The 18,719-nt window shown below is 36.9% G+C and overlaps 1 protein-coding gene across 5 annotated transcripts in view; it reads right to left on the bottom strand.

Moving 5' to 3' along the window:
- Positions 1–16,998, bottom strand: part of CARNMT1 (carnosine N-methyltransferase 1) — a 39,003-nt gene extending 22,005 nt beyond the window's left edge. The window contains exons 1-4 of one of the 5 annotated variants that reach the window (XM_060409356.1): positions 15,783–16,417; positions 15,104–15,233; positions 10,087–10,282; positions 9,103–9,266 (exon numbers count right to left, since the gene is read on the bottom strand). In XM_060409356.1, coding sequence (XP_060265339.1) covers positions 9,103–9,266; positions 10,087–10,282; positions 15,104–15,222 — 479 coding nt within the window. In that variant the 5' untranslated portion in view covers positions 15,223–15,233; positions 15,783–16,417. Of the gene's footprint in view, positions 1–9,102; positions 9,267–10,086; positions 10,283–13,573; positions 13,633–15,103; positions 15,296–15,782; positions 16,418–16,576 lie in introns of those variants that run through there. The other 4 variants (XM_060409357.1, XM_060409359.1, XM_027964491.2 and 1 more) reach the window with 4 other exon arrangements.
- Positions 16,999–18,719: the final 1,721 nt, after the last annotated feature.

The raw sequence follows: 18,719 nt of genomic DNA, 5'->3' as shown, positions 1-18,719 counted from the left end.
TACTAAATACTTAAAATATGGTTAGTTCTATTGAAATGTGCTGCAAGTATAAAATAAATGCCAATATTCAAAGACAGTATAAAGGAATGTAAAATATCTCATTAAAATCTTATATACTATAATATACTTATATGTTAATATGTTTTAGATATACTGGGTTATTAAAGTATAATATTATTAATCTCACCTGTTTCACTTTTCATGTGACTACTAGACAATTTAAAACAACATAGGTGACTTGCATTGTATTTCTATTGAACACTGCTAGTCCATACAGAGAACTCATAAACACACAATTCTGGGCAAAAAACAATTGTGAAATGACATCACAAACCATTATATAATCTTTTAAAACATACAGAACACAATGTGTTATTCATATATGTATATATAAACATGTAGCTAATGTAGAAAGCTAAGATTAGAATAACAAATTTATGCTAGTTGTTATCTCCAGAGAGAAGAATGTGCTCTGTATGATTTGCAGAGCAGTTTCAACTGTTAAACAACAAAGAAATCTGAAATAAATACGGCAAAATGTCAAGGTTTAATAGAGCCGGATGTTGAGACACTTTATTCAAACTAGAAAATGGGTTAGAAATCAGAATTAGTGTCTAGTCTCTTCAAAAGTATGGTCCCAACTTATTTATCTTCTTCCAACAAAGAACTTCGTATATCACCAAGACAACTTTTAATCAATTCCAGAAAACACTTTCTCACCATAATCTTGAGAGCTCCGACATACCTACAGAAACTTAGTTTAAATTATCACCTTATCTATAAAGTCTTTCTTTTCCCAAATATCCCAGGCAGAGCTTTAACTCACTTCTCAGTGCTTTCAGTGCTTCATTCATACCTTTGTTTATATGCCCAGTTCATCACTTTGCTTCTTTCATTTAATACAGGGGTCAGCAACTATAACCCACTAGCCAGTCACCTGTATTTGTAAAAAGGTTTTATTGGAACACAGCCATGTCCATTCATTTATGTACTGTCTATGGCAATGTTCTCATGACAACAGAGCTAAATAGTCAGTAGCCAGAGACCCCAATGCCTACAAAGCCTAAAATATTTTCTAGCTAGCCCTTTTAAGAAAAAGCTTACCAATTCTTGATTTAATATCTTGAACTTTCCCAATCAGTACACAGAGCTTTCTTAATCTGTTTTATGACTAAGTAGTCCATTTAATACTATAAAATAATGTATCAAAATAATAATGCTAATTAAGGACATTTAGATTGCCTCCAATGTTTTATTATATAACATTAAAGCTAATATCTTTGGCATAATTTCCGTATGCAGGAGCTTATCTGTAGAAAGCTTTCCCCAAACTGAATTGCAAGGATCAAAACTGAATTTTGTTCAATGTTACCAAATTGCCCTCCATTAAATTTTACTAATTTATTCTTCCACCAGCAACATATGTTTCCTCATACCTTCAGAAAGTTATATAATTTTCAAATTCTTGCAGTAGATTAAAATGGCATCTTAGTATGGTTTTTATATTTGCATTTTCTTATGAGATTAAGCACGTTATATTTCTTTATCTGTTTACTATTTACACTATTTTTCTACTAGGTTATCATCTTGAATTGTTTTTCCACTATTTTTTTTTTAATACTTGAAAAAATTTTTTCAAGATTTTTAAGTACTTGAAATGCTGGAATGGTAGGCACTTGGGATCTTGATGAAAAAGAAATCTGAAATATTTATTTGTCTCTCTGGTCTAAGAGAGCTTTCTGGATTAAAGAGATATTAAATATCTTATTTATTTTATCTTAACATCTCTTAAAATATTAAAGAGACTATTTTCAGCCTCTAAACTACCTTTGCATTATTTGGCAATCTTCATTTGCTCTTATAAAATGGTTTCTTTCAGATGCAAATAATTCTTTTATAACTTACATTCTTTATTTTAATCTAAGTAGAAAAAGCCATCTTTAAAGGATTTTAAAAGTCTTCTTGAAGGTTTAGACATATTCTAAGAGGCAAAGACATAATAGATTTACCACCCACAAACAGACAGAATAACACTTCAAATTCTTCTAAAATAGACTGGGTTAATGAAACTAAGATCTAAAAAACTACAATCCGGTAGTTTTCAGGATTTATAAAAGAATATGCTTCTACATGGTTGTGATTTCCCATTTCAAATAGGAGTTGAACCTAAGAATCTCTCTTTCCTTAGCAACTATAAACTCACAGCACTAAATTTCTGAGCTAATAATAACTGAGGTATCTGGCGTTCAGCACAATTAAAACAGCATTTCATTAATTTACAAACAGGCCCCAATACGCATGTCACTCTGTCAGCTTCAAAGCTGCTTATACTTGTAAACTTAGACATTTAAAAATTCTCAACAGGAACAAATTGGACAAACTGATAAGACAAATATGCTTACACAGAAAAAAAGTATTTTAATGACCACAAGAATAGTTAACTTATGCATATTTAAGTATATTATGTTTTGCAAACAGATCTGTTAGAAAAGGCCTTTATTGAAATTTCAAAAAGAAAAGAACACAATCAAAAGGCTAGCTGACATAAACATTACTGAAATTCAGCCTGAGTATAACAATATCAAATTCACAGGTGTTTGCTGTGGCACAAACAGAATCCTAAAAATTTTATCTGAGTCCCAAACTTGACCAGAATTTACCTGAATTCTGAAGCGCTACAATCATGTCCCTTTTTCAGGACTTAGAGTTTACCTTTCGTGGCAAAGTTATGACTTGAATATGGATAAAGACTTTGCTATGTTTTGTTAGGCTTATTTTTTAAGGGTTTTTGAAAAACTCATCTTATATGCTCTAAGGAAACCAATCTAAATTAAACAAGCAAAACAAATGACAGAAGAAAAAATATGTAAATTTTCCATTGGGTACCAGAATGACAAAAAAAAAGTTTGATATTTTGATGCACGTGATTTAAAATTCATACATCCCTGCCTACTTTTACAACAGTGATTACTATCAGAGAAGGGAAATGGGTAACCGGGGAGGAGATTTTACATCCTTTGAAACCTTTAAAATTTTGAATCCTATAAAATACCTATTTAAAACATTTTTAAATTATTCTTTTATATTAAAATAACCTGTTAGAAACATTAAAGTTAATTCATCCTTTTCTCACCAGTCTACATTTTATCTGTCAACAGTAATAAAAATACTACTACTAATAATAACAGGTAAATAACAATACAATAATACTTGTGCTAGTTCATTAAGTGCCTTTAACTATGAGATCCCCTTTTACTATGGCTAACATTATCATGCTGACAGGATACTATGGCAATATACATGATTCAGTGATCACTAAGTATGAATGAAATCATATTTAAAGTGCTAGAAATTATGCTGACATATGCATTTGACATTCAGCCTTCCAAAAATACCCAAACTTTAGTATATTCCAACTGTAAAGAGTTTTATCTCACAACCTACTTTTCAGAAACAAAGATATTTTGAATATTAAGAAATACCTGGACTTTATATTTACAAAGACTAGTAAAATACATGATCTATTATTTTATAGATAGTACATACATGGAGTATACCAACTAGAAGAATCTTTAAGATTTTTGAAAGCAGCAATATTTATAAAAGTTCCCTAAACTGAAAACATTTATAAAAAGTATGAAAAATGAGGAAATATGAGACTAGATTATGATTCTAACAGTTGTAGAATATTTAATGTAGGACCACTGATAAAAATTAACAAAATAACTTGTAGCACTTATTAAAGTAAACAAAGGTAGCCTTACAGAATAAAAGAAAATTATTAATAATAGGAAAAAGAAAAAAAACCAATCACTTCATTTGACATAGAAAAGGCATTTGACAAATGCAACATCCTTTCATGACAAAAACTCTCAGGAAATAAGAGAGGGAAAATTTCTCAATATCAAAAAAGGGCATTTATAAAAAACCTAGAGCTAAAATTACACCCAAAAGTGAAAGACTGAAAGCTTTCCCTCTAAGATCAGAAACTAGATAAGGATGTACTTACAGAGCTATTTTAATGGGAAAGGAAGAGGCAAAAACCACCTTTATTCACAAACAAGATGATCTTTTATGTAGAAAATCCCAAAGAATCAACAAGAAAGCTACTAGAGCCAGTAAACAAATTAAGCAAAGTTGCAACACATAAAAATAAACATAAACACATTAAAAAATCAGTTGTTTCTATCCATTGGCAAAGAACAATCAGAAGAGAAAATTAAGAAAACAATTCCATACATGAAAAAGAATGAAAAACTTAGGATTAAATCTAACCAAGGATATGCTACACTGAAAACTTGTATACTGAAACTTAAAAAACAAGGTTGAAAGATATTAAAGAATACCTAAATAAATGGAAAGACATCCTATATTCATGAATTAGTGCTAGCGCTGAATCGCTTCAGGTGTGTCCAACTCTTTGCAACCCTATGGACTGTAGCCCACCAGGCTCCTCTGTCCGTAAGATTCTCCAGGCAACAATAATGGAGTGGGTTGCCATGCCCTTCTCCAGGGGTCTTTCCACCCAGGGATCAAACCTACACCTTTTACGTCTCCTACATTAGCGGGTAGGTTCTTTACCACTAGCACCACCTAGGAAGCATTACTCATTATTAAGATATCAATACCACCAGAAACAATCTACATATTCAACACAATCCCTGGCAATATTCCAACAGCCTCTTCAGAGAAATGGAGAAACTGATTCTGAAATTCGTATGAAATTGCAAAGAACCCCAAAGAACTAAAATAATCTTGAAAAAGAATAAAATGTACAAATCACACTTCCTGACTTCAAAACCTGCAAAGTTATAGAAATTAAAATAAGTATGGTACTGGCATAAGGAAACACATATAGACCAATGGAATAGAACAGAGCGTCCAGAAATAAATACTTACATATGAAAAAAGTGAAAGTGTTGTTGCTCAGTCCTGTCTTGACTCTGTGACTCTTTGCAACCCTAGGGACGGTGGCCTGCCAGGTTCCTCTGTCCATGGAATTATCCAGGCAAGAATACTGGAGTGGGTTGCCATTTCCTTCTCTACGGGATCTTCCCAAACCAGGAATCAAATCTGGGTCTCCTGCACTGCAGGCAGATTCCTTACCCACTGAGCAACGCCAATACATGTCACTCCTATGATTGTGTTACATTATAAAACACTCAATGAAGTCTTATAATGTAACAGCCTGCTTACTCTAAAGACTTTCTTGCTAGCTTGACAAAATCTAAGTAGCCACTTGTGAAAGCCCACAAGGGGAATGTGAGGGACCTTCAGGAGCTGAGATAGGCTTCTAGCCCTCAGTCAGCAAGAAGCCAGGGCCTACAACCACAATGAAACAAATTCTGCCAACAATCTGCATGAGCTTGGAAGTCTATGCTTCTACAGTCAAGTCTCTAGATGAGAACAAAGTCCAGCACATATCTTTGTTTATAGCCTTGTAAGATCCTACACAGAGTGAAACCATGTCCTGATCCCTACCCACACAGAAACTATGACGTGTAAATGTGTGCTGTTTTAAGCAGTTAAATTTATGGTATTTTGTTGCACCAATATACATCTACCTTCCAGATGCAGCAATCTCACATCTAAGAATTTACACTAAAGATACATCTCCAGCAATCCAAAAAATAAACATGCACAAGGTTATTAACTACAGCATTATAAATGCAAGACACTGCCAACTTCTTTACTTAAATAACCAAGTATAGGAGATCGAAGTAGTCTGAAACTGTTAAAAAAAAAAAAAAAAAAAAAAGGATTGACTAAGACCTCCAAGAACTGATATACAGCTAAATTAGGATGTATCATTAAGTGAAAAAAATCAAAGTGCAAAATAAAATATCTATTATGCTGCAGTTTATGTATGACAAAGGGGGATACCTACAGAGGGGGAAAAAAAAAATACCTACTTACCTCCATAAAAAAGACAGAAAATACAAACAAGAAGGATAAATGAGAAATCAATAATACTGATTACCTACGTGGTAGAGTGGGGTAAAGAAAAGACAGAGGAATGAATGACATTTTTTCTGAATATCATTTTTTTAATATAGTTTTATCAAGATGATAGTCCACAAATCAAAAAAATTAAAAAACCAACAGGAATGGGGGAGGAGGCAGGGACACGCAACCTTAAAACTAAAAGCAAATAAAAACAAATAAACCTAAATATACTCGATTTCACATAAAAAACATAACCATACCTAGGGTGAGAAGGCTGAAAGGGAGCTAATTTGAGTAAAACAGTGAAGAATATTTCTATTAAAAACCCTTAGTTTAGGGGGGAGAATACTTCCTGGCAAATCCTGAACTCCTTTTGGTAGTTTTGTTTTTCCTATAATGTGGAGGTAACAATTCTGAAACTTGCGTATTGTAGAAAAATAAAATGTTAGCTGCTCAGTAGTGTCCGACTTTTTGTGACCCCATGGACTGTAGCTCGCCAGGCTCCTCTGTCCATGGAGTTCTCCAGGCAAGAATACTGGAGTGGATAGCCAGTTCCTTCTCCAAGGGACATTCTTCCCAACCCAAGGATCGAACCCAGGTCTCCCACATTACAGGCAGATTCTTTACCATCTGAGCTACCAGGGAAGCCCAAGTATTGTAGGACTGAGTGAGTAAGCAAATATACTGATGTCAGAAGCCAGGTTTTTCACTGTGGAAAAGACAGACAGAATGGGGGAAGCTACGGGAGGAATCCAACAGGGTTGGATTAGAATTGAAAGTACCAACATGAACTCATGATCTCTTGTGTTTGCGGTGTGTGTTTAAGTTCTATCTGCTGGAAGACCCATAAGCAATGACATCTCAGGAACAATGAACATGCCTAGTGCCAAATCTTGGTCTCTACACTCCATTCTACATTAAAAGGAATAGGTCCTTGGGAAAATACCCACTCCAGGACTTAAGCAGGAAAGATACAAGATTGAACTAAAATGTCTTTATTATTCCAGAAAGTAAGGAAGTGCTCCAAAAACAATTGAAGCATGCCATGCCAAAAGGACATAGGCACCAACCAACTGGAATCCTACTGGCCAAATCTGAGGAAATTTAAAGAAGAAAATTTAAAAAGCAATGGTAATGGATTATAACCTACTGAATAAATAGGAACCATGAGTCATCCCTGTAATCAATAAGAATATTAATAGAATGCTGGTAACTGTAGAGTTAGAAAATCACCATTCCACCAACATCATAACAAGGTTAGTCCATCCAAGATTCAATGGATGACAATTTTAGGAGGGAGAGGGTTTGCAAAGGAACAGGATACTAACTGCATGGTCTCAAAGTATCTCCTCAACAACTGCTTATTAGTGGCAAGAAGAGAAACAGTAACTAAATAGTGGGAAGAACAAAATAACATCTTGATTAAAATCAATGAGGGGCTAACAGACATTGCATATCTCTGAACGTAATATTCTGAAAAGGATACAACATCAACTCTGTATTAGTTTGAGAGAAGACACACAATCTAGACCTAACCATGAAGAAGTCTAAGACAATGTCAAACCGAAGAATGTTCTATAGAATTACTTCCTCATATTCTTCAAAAACGTCATGAAAGTTAAGAAAAAACAAGGCCAAGGAACTCTTCCAGATTAAAGACTAAGAAAGACATCAGAATTAAACATAACATCCTGGACTGGATCCTAGACTGAACAGAAAAATAAGTGTGACAAAGGACATTATCAGGATAATTTGTGAAATTTAAATATAGACCACAGATAAGACAGTATTCAAGTTTAAATTTCCTCAACCTGGTAACTGCACTGGGTTTATGTAAGTAAATATCATTGTTCTTAAGAAAAAACTCAAATAATAGGCAGTAAAAAACATGATATAATACTAACTGATCTCTCAAATAGTTTAAATAATTGTGTATACGTACTGCCGTGGATAAAAACATAAAGGTGGGAAGAAAGAAGGGAAGTAGGAAAAGGAAACAAAAAAGCAAATGTAAAATGCTAAGAACTGGTGAATTTAGGTGAAAAATACACAGGAGCTCTCTATACAATCCATACAACTTCTTGGGTAACTTTGAACTTATTTCAAAATAAAATGTTTTCAAAAAAGAGAAGGGACATATACATATGTATTGAAATTTCTGGATAGATACATCTAAACTGAAAGATGTCAATCAACAAAGAGGGGAAGATGAGGAAAAGAAGGCTTTCTTTTCTCAAAGATCCTTTAAACAATAGAATGAACTCCATCCATTGGTTCTCTTTAAACAGATAACCTCTGAGTCAGGTTCCTAACCTGGGATCCATGGACCAAAGAGGTCTATGGAAAAAATTCACTGTACCTACAAGGGGGTGAAAAAAAAATTACATTTTAATTTCATTAGCCTTTAACTGATGTTTCTATCAGCTGTGAATGCAGCCAACAAACAAGAGTAGCTTTAGAAGTACCTGTGACTTTATCACCAACAGAACTTATACATTATATATATTTTCACTTCATATTAGCTGTTGAGAGTCTCAAAATAACATACAGTATTCAGGTATTTTCAAACTCTATTAAAATCTCCTTTTAAGACTTTTATTTAATGTGACACTTGATAAAAAAGCAGGTTATAGCACAAGCTTGCTTAAGCATTTTGATAACCATATTTCAAAATAACTGGTTTCTTTGCAATCCTATGTATGTCACTTTACTCATTTAGAAATGTTTTACTGAAAAAGAAAAGATGGGCTTCGGACTGTTCAAAGTTTTCATGGCATAAAAAAGTTAAGAATCTCTTCTCTGAGCTATAGATCACTCACTTGCATACAAATATGCCATAAAGAGGAAAATTAAAATGCTTTAGAGCTTTTTGCTCTGCCATAAAACAAATTATAAAAGGATAGACCTCATTGATAATAAACATTCAATCTAACCATTATTTAATTTCTAGATAATTTCCCATAGTGCTAGAACAATTATTAACTGCAATCTCACACAGATGAAGCATCCAAGAACAGCACATGTAACAGCATACACCAACACATGAAAATATACAGGCACTCAACAACTGTAAAAATGAATCAAGACTGTGAAATTTCTCTCAGAGAAACTCAGTGCTTACATAAAGAAATTGGTTAAAAACAAGATACTATTTACCATTTCTCTTTTGGAAAATTTTTTAAAATTTCTTTAATGATTGGTTGGTAGCAGGCATCCCTTTCTGCTTTCCCAGTTTCACTCCAGTCTCTCACAAACTGTTTCAATGTGGATTTTAACTTATCCATGTCAAACGTAGATGCTGGCATAATCTTTCCATTTCCCTGTTTAAAAAACAGAAATCAATTAGTTTTTCAAAAAGTAATCACTCTTGCATATGGTTAAATAATCATGCTATAGAGATACTTTATAGATGGTTTAGAGGGTAAATCACTAGCCTCTCACCTCAACCTGGGTTCAAGTGCAGCCTGAGATCCTAAATGAAAGGAGTTTGGTGGTCTCACTTCTACCCTCAATAAACTATGGTTCATTAATCACGAAGCCACCATCTAACTAAGCAATGTGTACTCAGGAGAGGATCAGAACTGGAATGCTATGCAGACCAAACTCTAAGAGAGGGAAGAGTTCCTTCAGGTCACTCATGGGACAGCATGGACAGGCTCAAGTGACCCAACTGCATCTACCCTGTGGATACAAAAAGGACTTGAGCTCCTATTTCTGCCAGTCCCTTGAGAGTTATAAGTAAAAACAATTTTTTTTTTAAGTAAAAGATGAATATCAATAGATGTAAGATTCTGAAAATATCAAGGTAAAATTAATTTTACATAGCTAGTAAAATTGTTTATTAAAAATGTACGTCACTAACTCCACATGCTGTAATAGTCAGAACACTATGGAAAGGTGTATCAAAATGCCAACAATTATCTTAGTATGTTGTGGGGGGGCGGGGGGAATCTGCCAACAAATCCAGTTTCCAGTATACTGTGCTATCAAGCCTAATAAAGGGACTGAACATAATAAGTGAAAATTTTCTCCAAGTAGAGCAAATGAGCCATGAAAATTACAGAAAAGAAATCCAGAAAGATCTCAAAATATGGAGATTAAATCCTAAAATAAAAACAAAGAGAACAAAATTTCACATACATCTTCTCCATATTCTTTATTTTCAAACATATGTATGCAATCATTCACAATGGTCAGTAGTATTTCTTGATTATGATCAACACATTTCCGGATCTTGTCCAAGTGAAGAAGAAACTGAGGAAGTAGTTTCTGTTGATTAGCTGGGAGTGATCGAAACTGTCTTTCTGTTCGGTGCACTCGCTCATGCATACTGGTGCTAAAACATAAAAGGTGTTTTTTTAATTGGCAAAAGAATTCTCACCAGAGGCCAATCTTAAAATATTTTAAGGTTGTCTTCCTGCACAAATTATTTCCTTATAATGTATACTGTCCAGCCATTTACAACCTTTCAGTTTTTTAAAGGATACTGACTTATGAAGTTTTCTATGTTGTCATTGTATTACAAACTCTCTAAGCAACTAAACAAAAGACCAATCGTTTAAAATATCTGCATCAATCAGAAGGGAGGAAAAAAAGCAAACATAAAGAGGATTAATGCACAATAAGTTTATTTTTATGATTTCAATTTCCAAAAAAGGTTTTCAGCAAAACAGCTGAATGCTTTAGATTTATCCATCAAGTAGCAGAATGCTGCTCTAAAATCAGAATATACACAAAATGTGTTTTCAGTCAACCAAGTTGAATTTTTTTAAATATTGTAAATGATCTTACATGCCACAAAAATAGTAAACAAATGAAAAACTGAAATTCTATAGCTTTTTATACAACAACATTCACAACAGTTTCCAGATAACTCTAAAGGTCACTTGGAGGACAACCAATTTATAAAACCTAAAAAGAACATCATTTTTAAAAGTTAAATAATACACTCACAATGAAATATCATTTTACATCAGTCAGATAGATGGGCAAAATTTAAACACCTGACTATATGAAATATTGGTAAAAATGTGGAAGTTTTAGAATATTTATCTTCAGATTGATGGTGGGTGCATAAGTTAGTATAACCACTTCAGAAAATTTAGCATTACCTAGTAAAAACTTAATATGCACACTCCCTATGACCTAGCAATCATACACCTTAGACACAAAATCAAGAAACTCTTGCAAATGGGCACATGACACATGAATAAGTCTCATCACAGCACTGTAAGAAATAACAAGCAAAAAACCTGGAACAACCCAGAAAGTCCATCTCCAATAGACTGAACAAAGAAAATACAGTATAGTTGTACAATGGAATACAATCAATAAATACAGCTACACACAATAAAATGGATAAAACTCAGGAACAAAATATTTGTTGGAAAAAAGCAAGTTGCAGAAAAATACAAATAATGTACAAATTTCATCTTATATAAAAATAAGCAATATATTTTAGGGACTGAACATATGTAGAAAAACTACAAGGAAAGCAAGGAAATGAAAATTCAGAAAAATGATGTCCTTTGAGGGGAAAAGGATAAGATAATGTTCTTTTTTTAAACTGGGTGGTAGATGTTCACTACATCATTCTTTACATTTTACATATACAAATAAACAAATACATAAATGCATGATGTGTTTCTTCTAAACGTTCTTTGGCATTTATTCAGTACTAAATGGAAATGAAAAATATTCTTTTTCATTCAGTTGCGTGAATCCCTCTAGTCATTCAGATAATTCTCTCATTTTTATCTTATGTCAAATCAGTGTCTAATTTCTGAACAGTCACATCTAAGGAGATTCTGAAGAAACCCTTGACATAACTTATTTGTAGAAGATTGTGTGTGGTGGTATTCTGAGGGTGGTTAGGGATACTGTAAACTGGAGTTGGCAGTGGTTGCACCAACTGTTGCTTCTTCTTTTTTTTAAGACCTCTGGAGTCTAACAGATCTGGACTGAAATCCAGGTTATGCTATGTATTTGCTTTGTGACTCTTAGCAAGTTACTTCCTTTCTCTGTGCCTCAACTGCCTCATATACATAAACAAGGAATATATAACAATGATGATAATGATAGAAGCTATGATTTATTGAGATTTAGTAAGTGTCAGGCACTAAACCAAGTCACTTAAAATGAATTATTCTGAAAAACATGCATAAAACTCCATGAAGCAAATACCAATATACCCCTCTGCCTACCTAATACATTTCACTGAAACTGTAACAAAATAATGCACACTACACACTCAGCCCAGTGCCTAAAACATAATCAGAGCTCAAATATATGAGGTATATCTAATTTATGAAACTAATGTATACATAGCAAAAATATGAAAAATACAGAACAGTAAAAGTACTCAGGGGGGGTAAGTTCCTAATAATTCCTCTTCTAGAGGTAAGCACTTCTAACTCTGGCATATTTCTGCTTTATTGCTGTTGTTTAAGACAAAGTAATCTAATACCTTTCTAGTCAAAAATGCAGCATGTCACTTGGAAGTGGTTAGAAGTGGAGAATCACAGGTCTCACATGCGAGACCTACTAAAATGTAATCTGCCTTTTAACAAGATCATCAAATGACTCACATACATATTAAAGTTTTAGAAACACTTGAAATTCTTCATCCTTATCAAAATAATTTTCCCAGGGTAGAAAAAAGTTCTCAAATGACTAAAAGGACTGCTCATCATCCCATCTTACATAACCAAAATTTACTTAGCTATTTCCCAAACACTGGGCATCTAGATACTTTTACCTGTCAACACAATGTACTTTTTGTGTTCAAAATCTATCTATATTTTAGAGGAAAAAAATTACCACAAATTCCCAAAGGAATTACCACATCAGAAAAGGTAAGAATTTATAAAGTTCTTGATACAAACTGATTTTCAGAAAAACTGTATCAATTGACACTTCTCTCAGTAGAGTATGACACTAAGAAACTACTTAAAGTCATCAAACAGAGCTGCAACAGTTTATAATTTACTGTCAACAGGTTAAACAGTCTCACAGTAATTCTTTCCTTGAATTCCTGGGCACTGGATGCCCTACAACCTCCCTCTGAGCATACCTCAAAACTCAACATTTCCAACCTGAACTTAGCACATGTCCTACCAAAGAAATTTGTACTTCTTCCTAAATGGCTGCTGTTGATCAATGGTACACCATACATCCACCAAGTCAGAAATTAATGAGTCATCCTAAAATGCCTCTTCTCATAGCTCACACGATCAAGAGGACCAGAATCCTTTTGTATGTGCGAGCATGTTCAGTCACTCAGCTGTGCCTGACTTTTTGTGACCCCATAGACTGTAGCCTGCCAGGCTCCTGTGTGTGGGATTTTTTAACTGGGGCTAATTTCACTCTTCTGTAAATGCTTACGTCACCAACGTGCTTAAGACAGCAGTGGACAAGTTATGACCTCCTGGCTACTTGCCTGTTTTTGTAGAGTTCTACTGGAACACAGCTATGCTCATTCCTTCACATACTGCCTGTGGTTGCTTTCACACAAGCACACAGGCCTACACTTTAACAAAGACCACCTAGCTCTCAGAGTTTAAAATATTCGTTGCCTGGCTCTTTAAGAAAAGTTTACCAACCCTGTTTTAAAGGAATATTTTACAACCTTCAGACTCTCCTTGGTTCTGAACTGAGTCAGCATTAAAAGGCCACATTCTTGGGTACCTAAGAGGAGAAAGTAGGGTCAGTGGCTGTATGTCCTCAAGTGTATCCCTACCTCAAGCTCCCTCTACATGGCAGTGACCCCAACTCTGACTCAGTCATCTTTTATAAGAGTGGGTCCAATGATAGATCTAGCCAAGAATCACAGACCCATTCCTCTGCTCCTGTTGAACTATTCTAGAATTCCAAACAGGGAAACGTATCTATTCAGCAGAGTGTCTCAACCCATTTAAAATATTTATTATATACCCAAAGTTGAAATTGTCTTACTAGCATCACTGCTTACTAATATACGGTAAATTTTAAGTTAATGCTTTTGGATTTCAGGCCAGACTCTACCACAATTTGGTTGGACAACCCTGTGCAAGTTGCTTACTTCTTTACATGCCTATCCCCTCATCTGTAAAAATGAGCTCTACATCTCAGTTTTTAAGATCCCACCTAACTGCTATTTCTAAAAGTAGGACATTTCTGACAAGACCTTTAATATTTCAAATGTAGCATACTCTATATGAGTAGGTATCTCCATTTATAACAAAAGTGGTAATTTAAGGCTAACATTTTTTGCTATAATCATTTTACCTTAGTGAGACTATGTCATCTAAGTAAAATCTATAGGAAGTACAAAATTGAAAGCCACTGGAAAGAGAAAATATTAATCAGAAGACATTTCTTGCTTCACGACCCTTATCTAAATCTCCTATATCCTGATGAAAAGACAGTGAGCAGTAAAATCCAGTTCTCCAATATTTGGATGTACCTGCTAATGGTCTAGAATAGGACTGTCCTTAAGAACTTACTACAATGATGGAGAGGCTTACATCTGCATTGTCCAAGACAGCAGACAATAGTCACATGTGGCTGCTGAGCACCTGAAATGTGGCTACTGAGACTGAAAAGACGAACTGTAAATCTTACTATATTTTAATTAATGCTTAAATTCAGCCAGATGTGATTAGTGGCTGAATATATTGGGCAGCACAGGTCTATAAGATTATAAAATGTTGGAAGGTAGTAATCCAGTGTTTTCTGCTACACAATCCTTTCTGTAATTCTAAACATAGGTTTAACTGTATACTATTTTTAGTATAAGGGATTTCAATTTTTTTGAGTACATATATATAAAAAGGATTGTTGTAAAAAATGAAATTTTCCTCGATCTCACACTGAACTGCTATATAAGAGGCAGAAGTGTATAGAAAACAGTATCACAACCACCTGAACACACACAGAGGGCCCCTTTCTATATTACCACACTTGGGTCCTAGTTTCAGATCAAAATCCCTTGCCCTCACCCACAAAAAGGCCCAGCTGATACTTAATCATAAATATCAATTCTAAAGTAGTCCTAATACATACTACACCTAATATACAAACACACGTTTTAACTGTGTCTACTACAGTCCCAGGACATTTCCCAATATTGTTTCTACATTTTTCAACAGTAAAATATACCAGACTTTTCTGTACCTACCACTTTGAGCTACCTAATGTCAGCTCCTTCTTCTCCCTGTATGGTTCTTCCAGACATAATACTTGCAACAAATTCAATTCTGATTGTCTGCCTTTTCCTCCGTAAGTAATGCGGTCCATGGTTCATATGCCTGGGTTTAATTAGTAGATTTCATCAAGATTTTTCAACCTCAAAAAGTCACGGCACAAATGTAATCAGAGTCTAAATAAGCTTTTATTAAGCAAGTTTTGAAATTCAGAATAGTAACAAACTAATCATCAGTTACAAACTGACAAACTATCTGGGAAGGACAAATGTACTTCTTTGCTACCACTGGTCCTGTTAAAAATAGAGTTCCAACAAAACGCCAGGCACTGGTGACATAAAAATAAATAAGGCTCAGTCCCTGCCCTTGAGGAGGTCAGTCAAGCAATATTAAAAAATTTGCATAAAGCACAGCAGGAGCCCGTCTAAGGGAACAGTTTTACTTGAGTAGGAGGTCACATCTATCTGATTCCAAATGCAGTCTTAGAACACAGTAGTCGGTGGACTCATCCCTCATACGAATAAAAGTGCTTTCTTTACCTGAAAACCCAGTTGTTTTAAGTCCCTTTCAGTTCTTCTAACTATAAGTCTGTGACTAAGCTACTTTAAGATTTATTTATAAGAAAGTCCAAGTTAGGAAGTTTAAAAGTCCTACCATGATGCCCAATCCAGTGAGAATTCGATACATTATTTGCAGAAAAGATCGTAAAGGCGGCTCCTACAGTATTTTCTCTCATTTCCCTCCCTAAAAATTTGCAAATTTTAGAACATCCGGACTATCTGCGACCTTAATTTCACCCACCAGTTAAAGACACTGAGTGGCATCATTCACTCGCTCACCACAAGTGCCTGTGCGTTCACCGCGCCAAATAGGGGGTGGGGGTAGGGGACCACAAAAGTGCCTGTGCGTTCACAGCGCCCGGGGGCGGGGAGAGGGGGGCCGGTGCGGCTGGGACGGGGAAGGCCGGGGGATCTTAATGCTGCCCTCAACAAGAACTGGCAACAGTTTGGGAAAAAATGTCCTACAGCATTCCACGTGTAGGTGAACTTGGGTTCTCCGTCTGTTCAGTTTGGAGGACATCGACAACACAAACAAATCATGCCCAGCACTGGACGATTTTACCATCAACATCTTCTATCTGAAATTCTTACAGCACTTTTCCGGTCATCCCCACGGGCCTCAAAGCCAAACCTTTAACGAGGGATGGAAGACAAGAGGGCTAATCTGCTCCTGAGGTCAGAAGACAAGAGGTTGAGCAGCAGACGGCGCGGCAGACACGCGGGTGTGCTGTGCCGGGAGGGGCTAAGGTGGTGCGAGATGACTCGGGGGCCCGGAGGTCAGCTCAGGCGGCCCGGTTCCGACGCCCCGGAGGCGTGGCGTCCGGCGGGTCCGCCGCAAGCGGCTGGCGCCCCGACGGGCTGAGCCGGGGTCCGCCACGGGCTCCTTACCCGTAGTAGCGGAAGGCATTTATGATCTTCCAGAAGTGCTCGCGCTCGAGCCTCTCCTCCTCTTCCTCCGTGCTGCGCGCGGCCGCCGCCGCCGCCACCGAAACTGCCGCGGCGGAGCCCAAACGCCCGGCGGAGAACTGCACTTCCACCTCCTCGTTCCCGCCGCCTCCCCCGCAGCCGGCACCGCCTCCCCCGCAGCCCTCCGGCAGCTGAGAAGCGGGCGGCGGTGGGCGCCGCCGTCGCTGCATCGCCGCCGCGGCCCTCAGCCTGGCTCGCTTGCGTCTCGCCGCGACTGAAAGCGTGGTGGTGGCTGCTCGGCCTTCCTCTAGACGGCGCCCGCTGCGGACATGCCCCCTGCTCGCGGCGCGCTCCGCCCCCGCCGCCCTGAGGCCTCCATCCTCGCCGGGCTCCGCCAGCTCTTCAGAGCTCCCGAAACGACAGCGCCTGCGCATTCGAGAGCCCGACGAAGGACCGCAGCCACCTGCGCTCATTTGATGCCAGGCTTCTGCGACGGCGTGCTGACGTCACGGCGACACGTGAAGTGGGCGGAGCTAAGTGCCAGATGGGTGGGGTGAAGGAGATTGCTGGTGCGTTAGGGCTGGCCGCTTAGGGGAGCCGCGTGGTTCCGGCTTTAGAGCCAGACTTCTGGTTTAAGGTTAACAGACTAGAAAGGAAGAAAAATGCAGGAAAAAAGTTTAGCTTTGATGAATTTTCTGAACTTTTATTTCAGAAAGTCTAGAAGAAAGGCCTTGCATTCACCCTGATTTAACTTTTAATTTATTAAGTGAATTTCTGTTTTAATTGCATAAAGGGAGAGGGACACTGTCATCTTTCCAGTGTTTGGGGACCTAGAAAAGGACCACCCTGGACTGGTCATGGCAGCAGATCAGGAAAAATTCAGGACCCTATGTAGTACACGCACTTTGGAAGACCACCAAAGTTCACAGGAGCCATAGTGGTGCACGATTAATGGTACCCCATAGCAAGGTCAGAGTTAACCACTAACTCTTCGTTCACTTTTCTCTCCATTTCTCTATGAGCTCATAAATAAAACGGCTGCCCCACCTGCACTTAGTGTTATTCTTAGAAAATAAGTCATTCCACTCAATTTAATCTACCATCGAGGAAATTAGTCTTTCAAAATAATGGTGCGTGCCTTCCCAGTCGCGTCTCCCACTTTGCGACCCCATGGACTACATAGCCCGCCAGGCTCCTCTGTCCCTGGGATTGTCCCAGCAAGAATACTGAAACTAGTTGCCATTCCCTTCTCCGGGGGATCTTACCTCCCAGGGACAGAACAAGCATCTCCCTCTCCCCAGCCGGCACCTGAACACCCCCAACCCCCCCACCCCCATCGTCTGCATTGCAAGCAGATTCTTTACCTCTGAACCATCACGGAAGCACTACAAAATAATGGTAAGACTGTTTAATTCTCAACAACAATAAACTTGCCCTGGGGCCACAAATTCTGTTAAAAAGATATAATCATGTTGAAAATGAAGTGGCTTCATTTTCATAATTTAGTAATTGGAAAAAAAGGCAGTGAAAAGTACTGTGGTTATCTATGTTAATAACATATAGAAATGTTACCTATTACGTATAGAAATGCTACATTTCTATATAATATTTTTATAAAATTTAAAGTCTATTTCTTCTTTGAATAGCAATGCAGTAATACATGGTTCAAAATTAAAAAGGGAAATGCAAAGGTTACAAATGTGAAGTTTCTTTACCCTGTCCCTAACCACCCATACCCTCTTTCAGATAAATATGTCGATTTCTTGTAGACTTCCCTGGTGGTGCAATGGCTAAGAACCCATCTGCCAACGCAGGGGACACGAGTTCAATCCCTGGTCAGGGAACATTCCATATACCAAGAAGCAACTGAATCCCACCCCCTCTAGAGCCTGCTAGCCACAAGTTCAAAGCCTACAGCCTAGAGCCTGTGCTCTACAACTAGAGAAATCATAGCAATGAGAAGCCCACACACCACAACTATAGAGTAGCCTCGATTCTCTGCAACCAGAGAAAGCCTGTGTGCAGCAAGGAAGACTCAGTGCAGCCATAAATAAATAAAGAGATAAAGCAGCGTGTATATACAAAAAAAAAAAAAAAACCTACCCTATAATATATATATAAATAT

Source organism: Ovis aries, chromosome 2 (assembly GCF_016772045.2).
Source record: "Ovis aries strain OAR_USU_Benz2616 breed Rambouillet chromosome 2, ARS-UI_Ramb_v3.0, whole genome shotgun sequence".
Lineage (NCBI taxonomy): Eukaryota > Metazoa > Chordata > Mammalia > Artiodactyla > Bovidae > Ovis > Ovis aries.
Note: the sequence above shows the minus strand (reverse complement) of the source record. Positions and strands in the feature narration are given on the sequence as shown.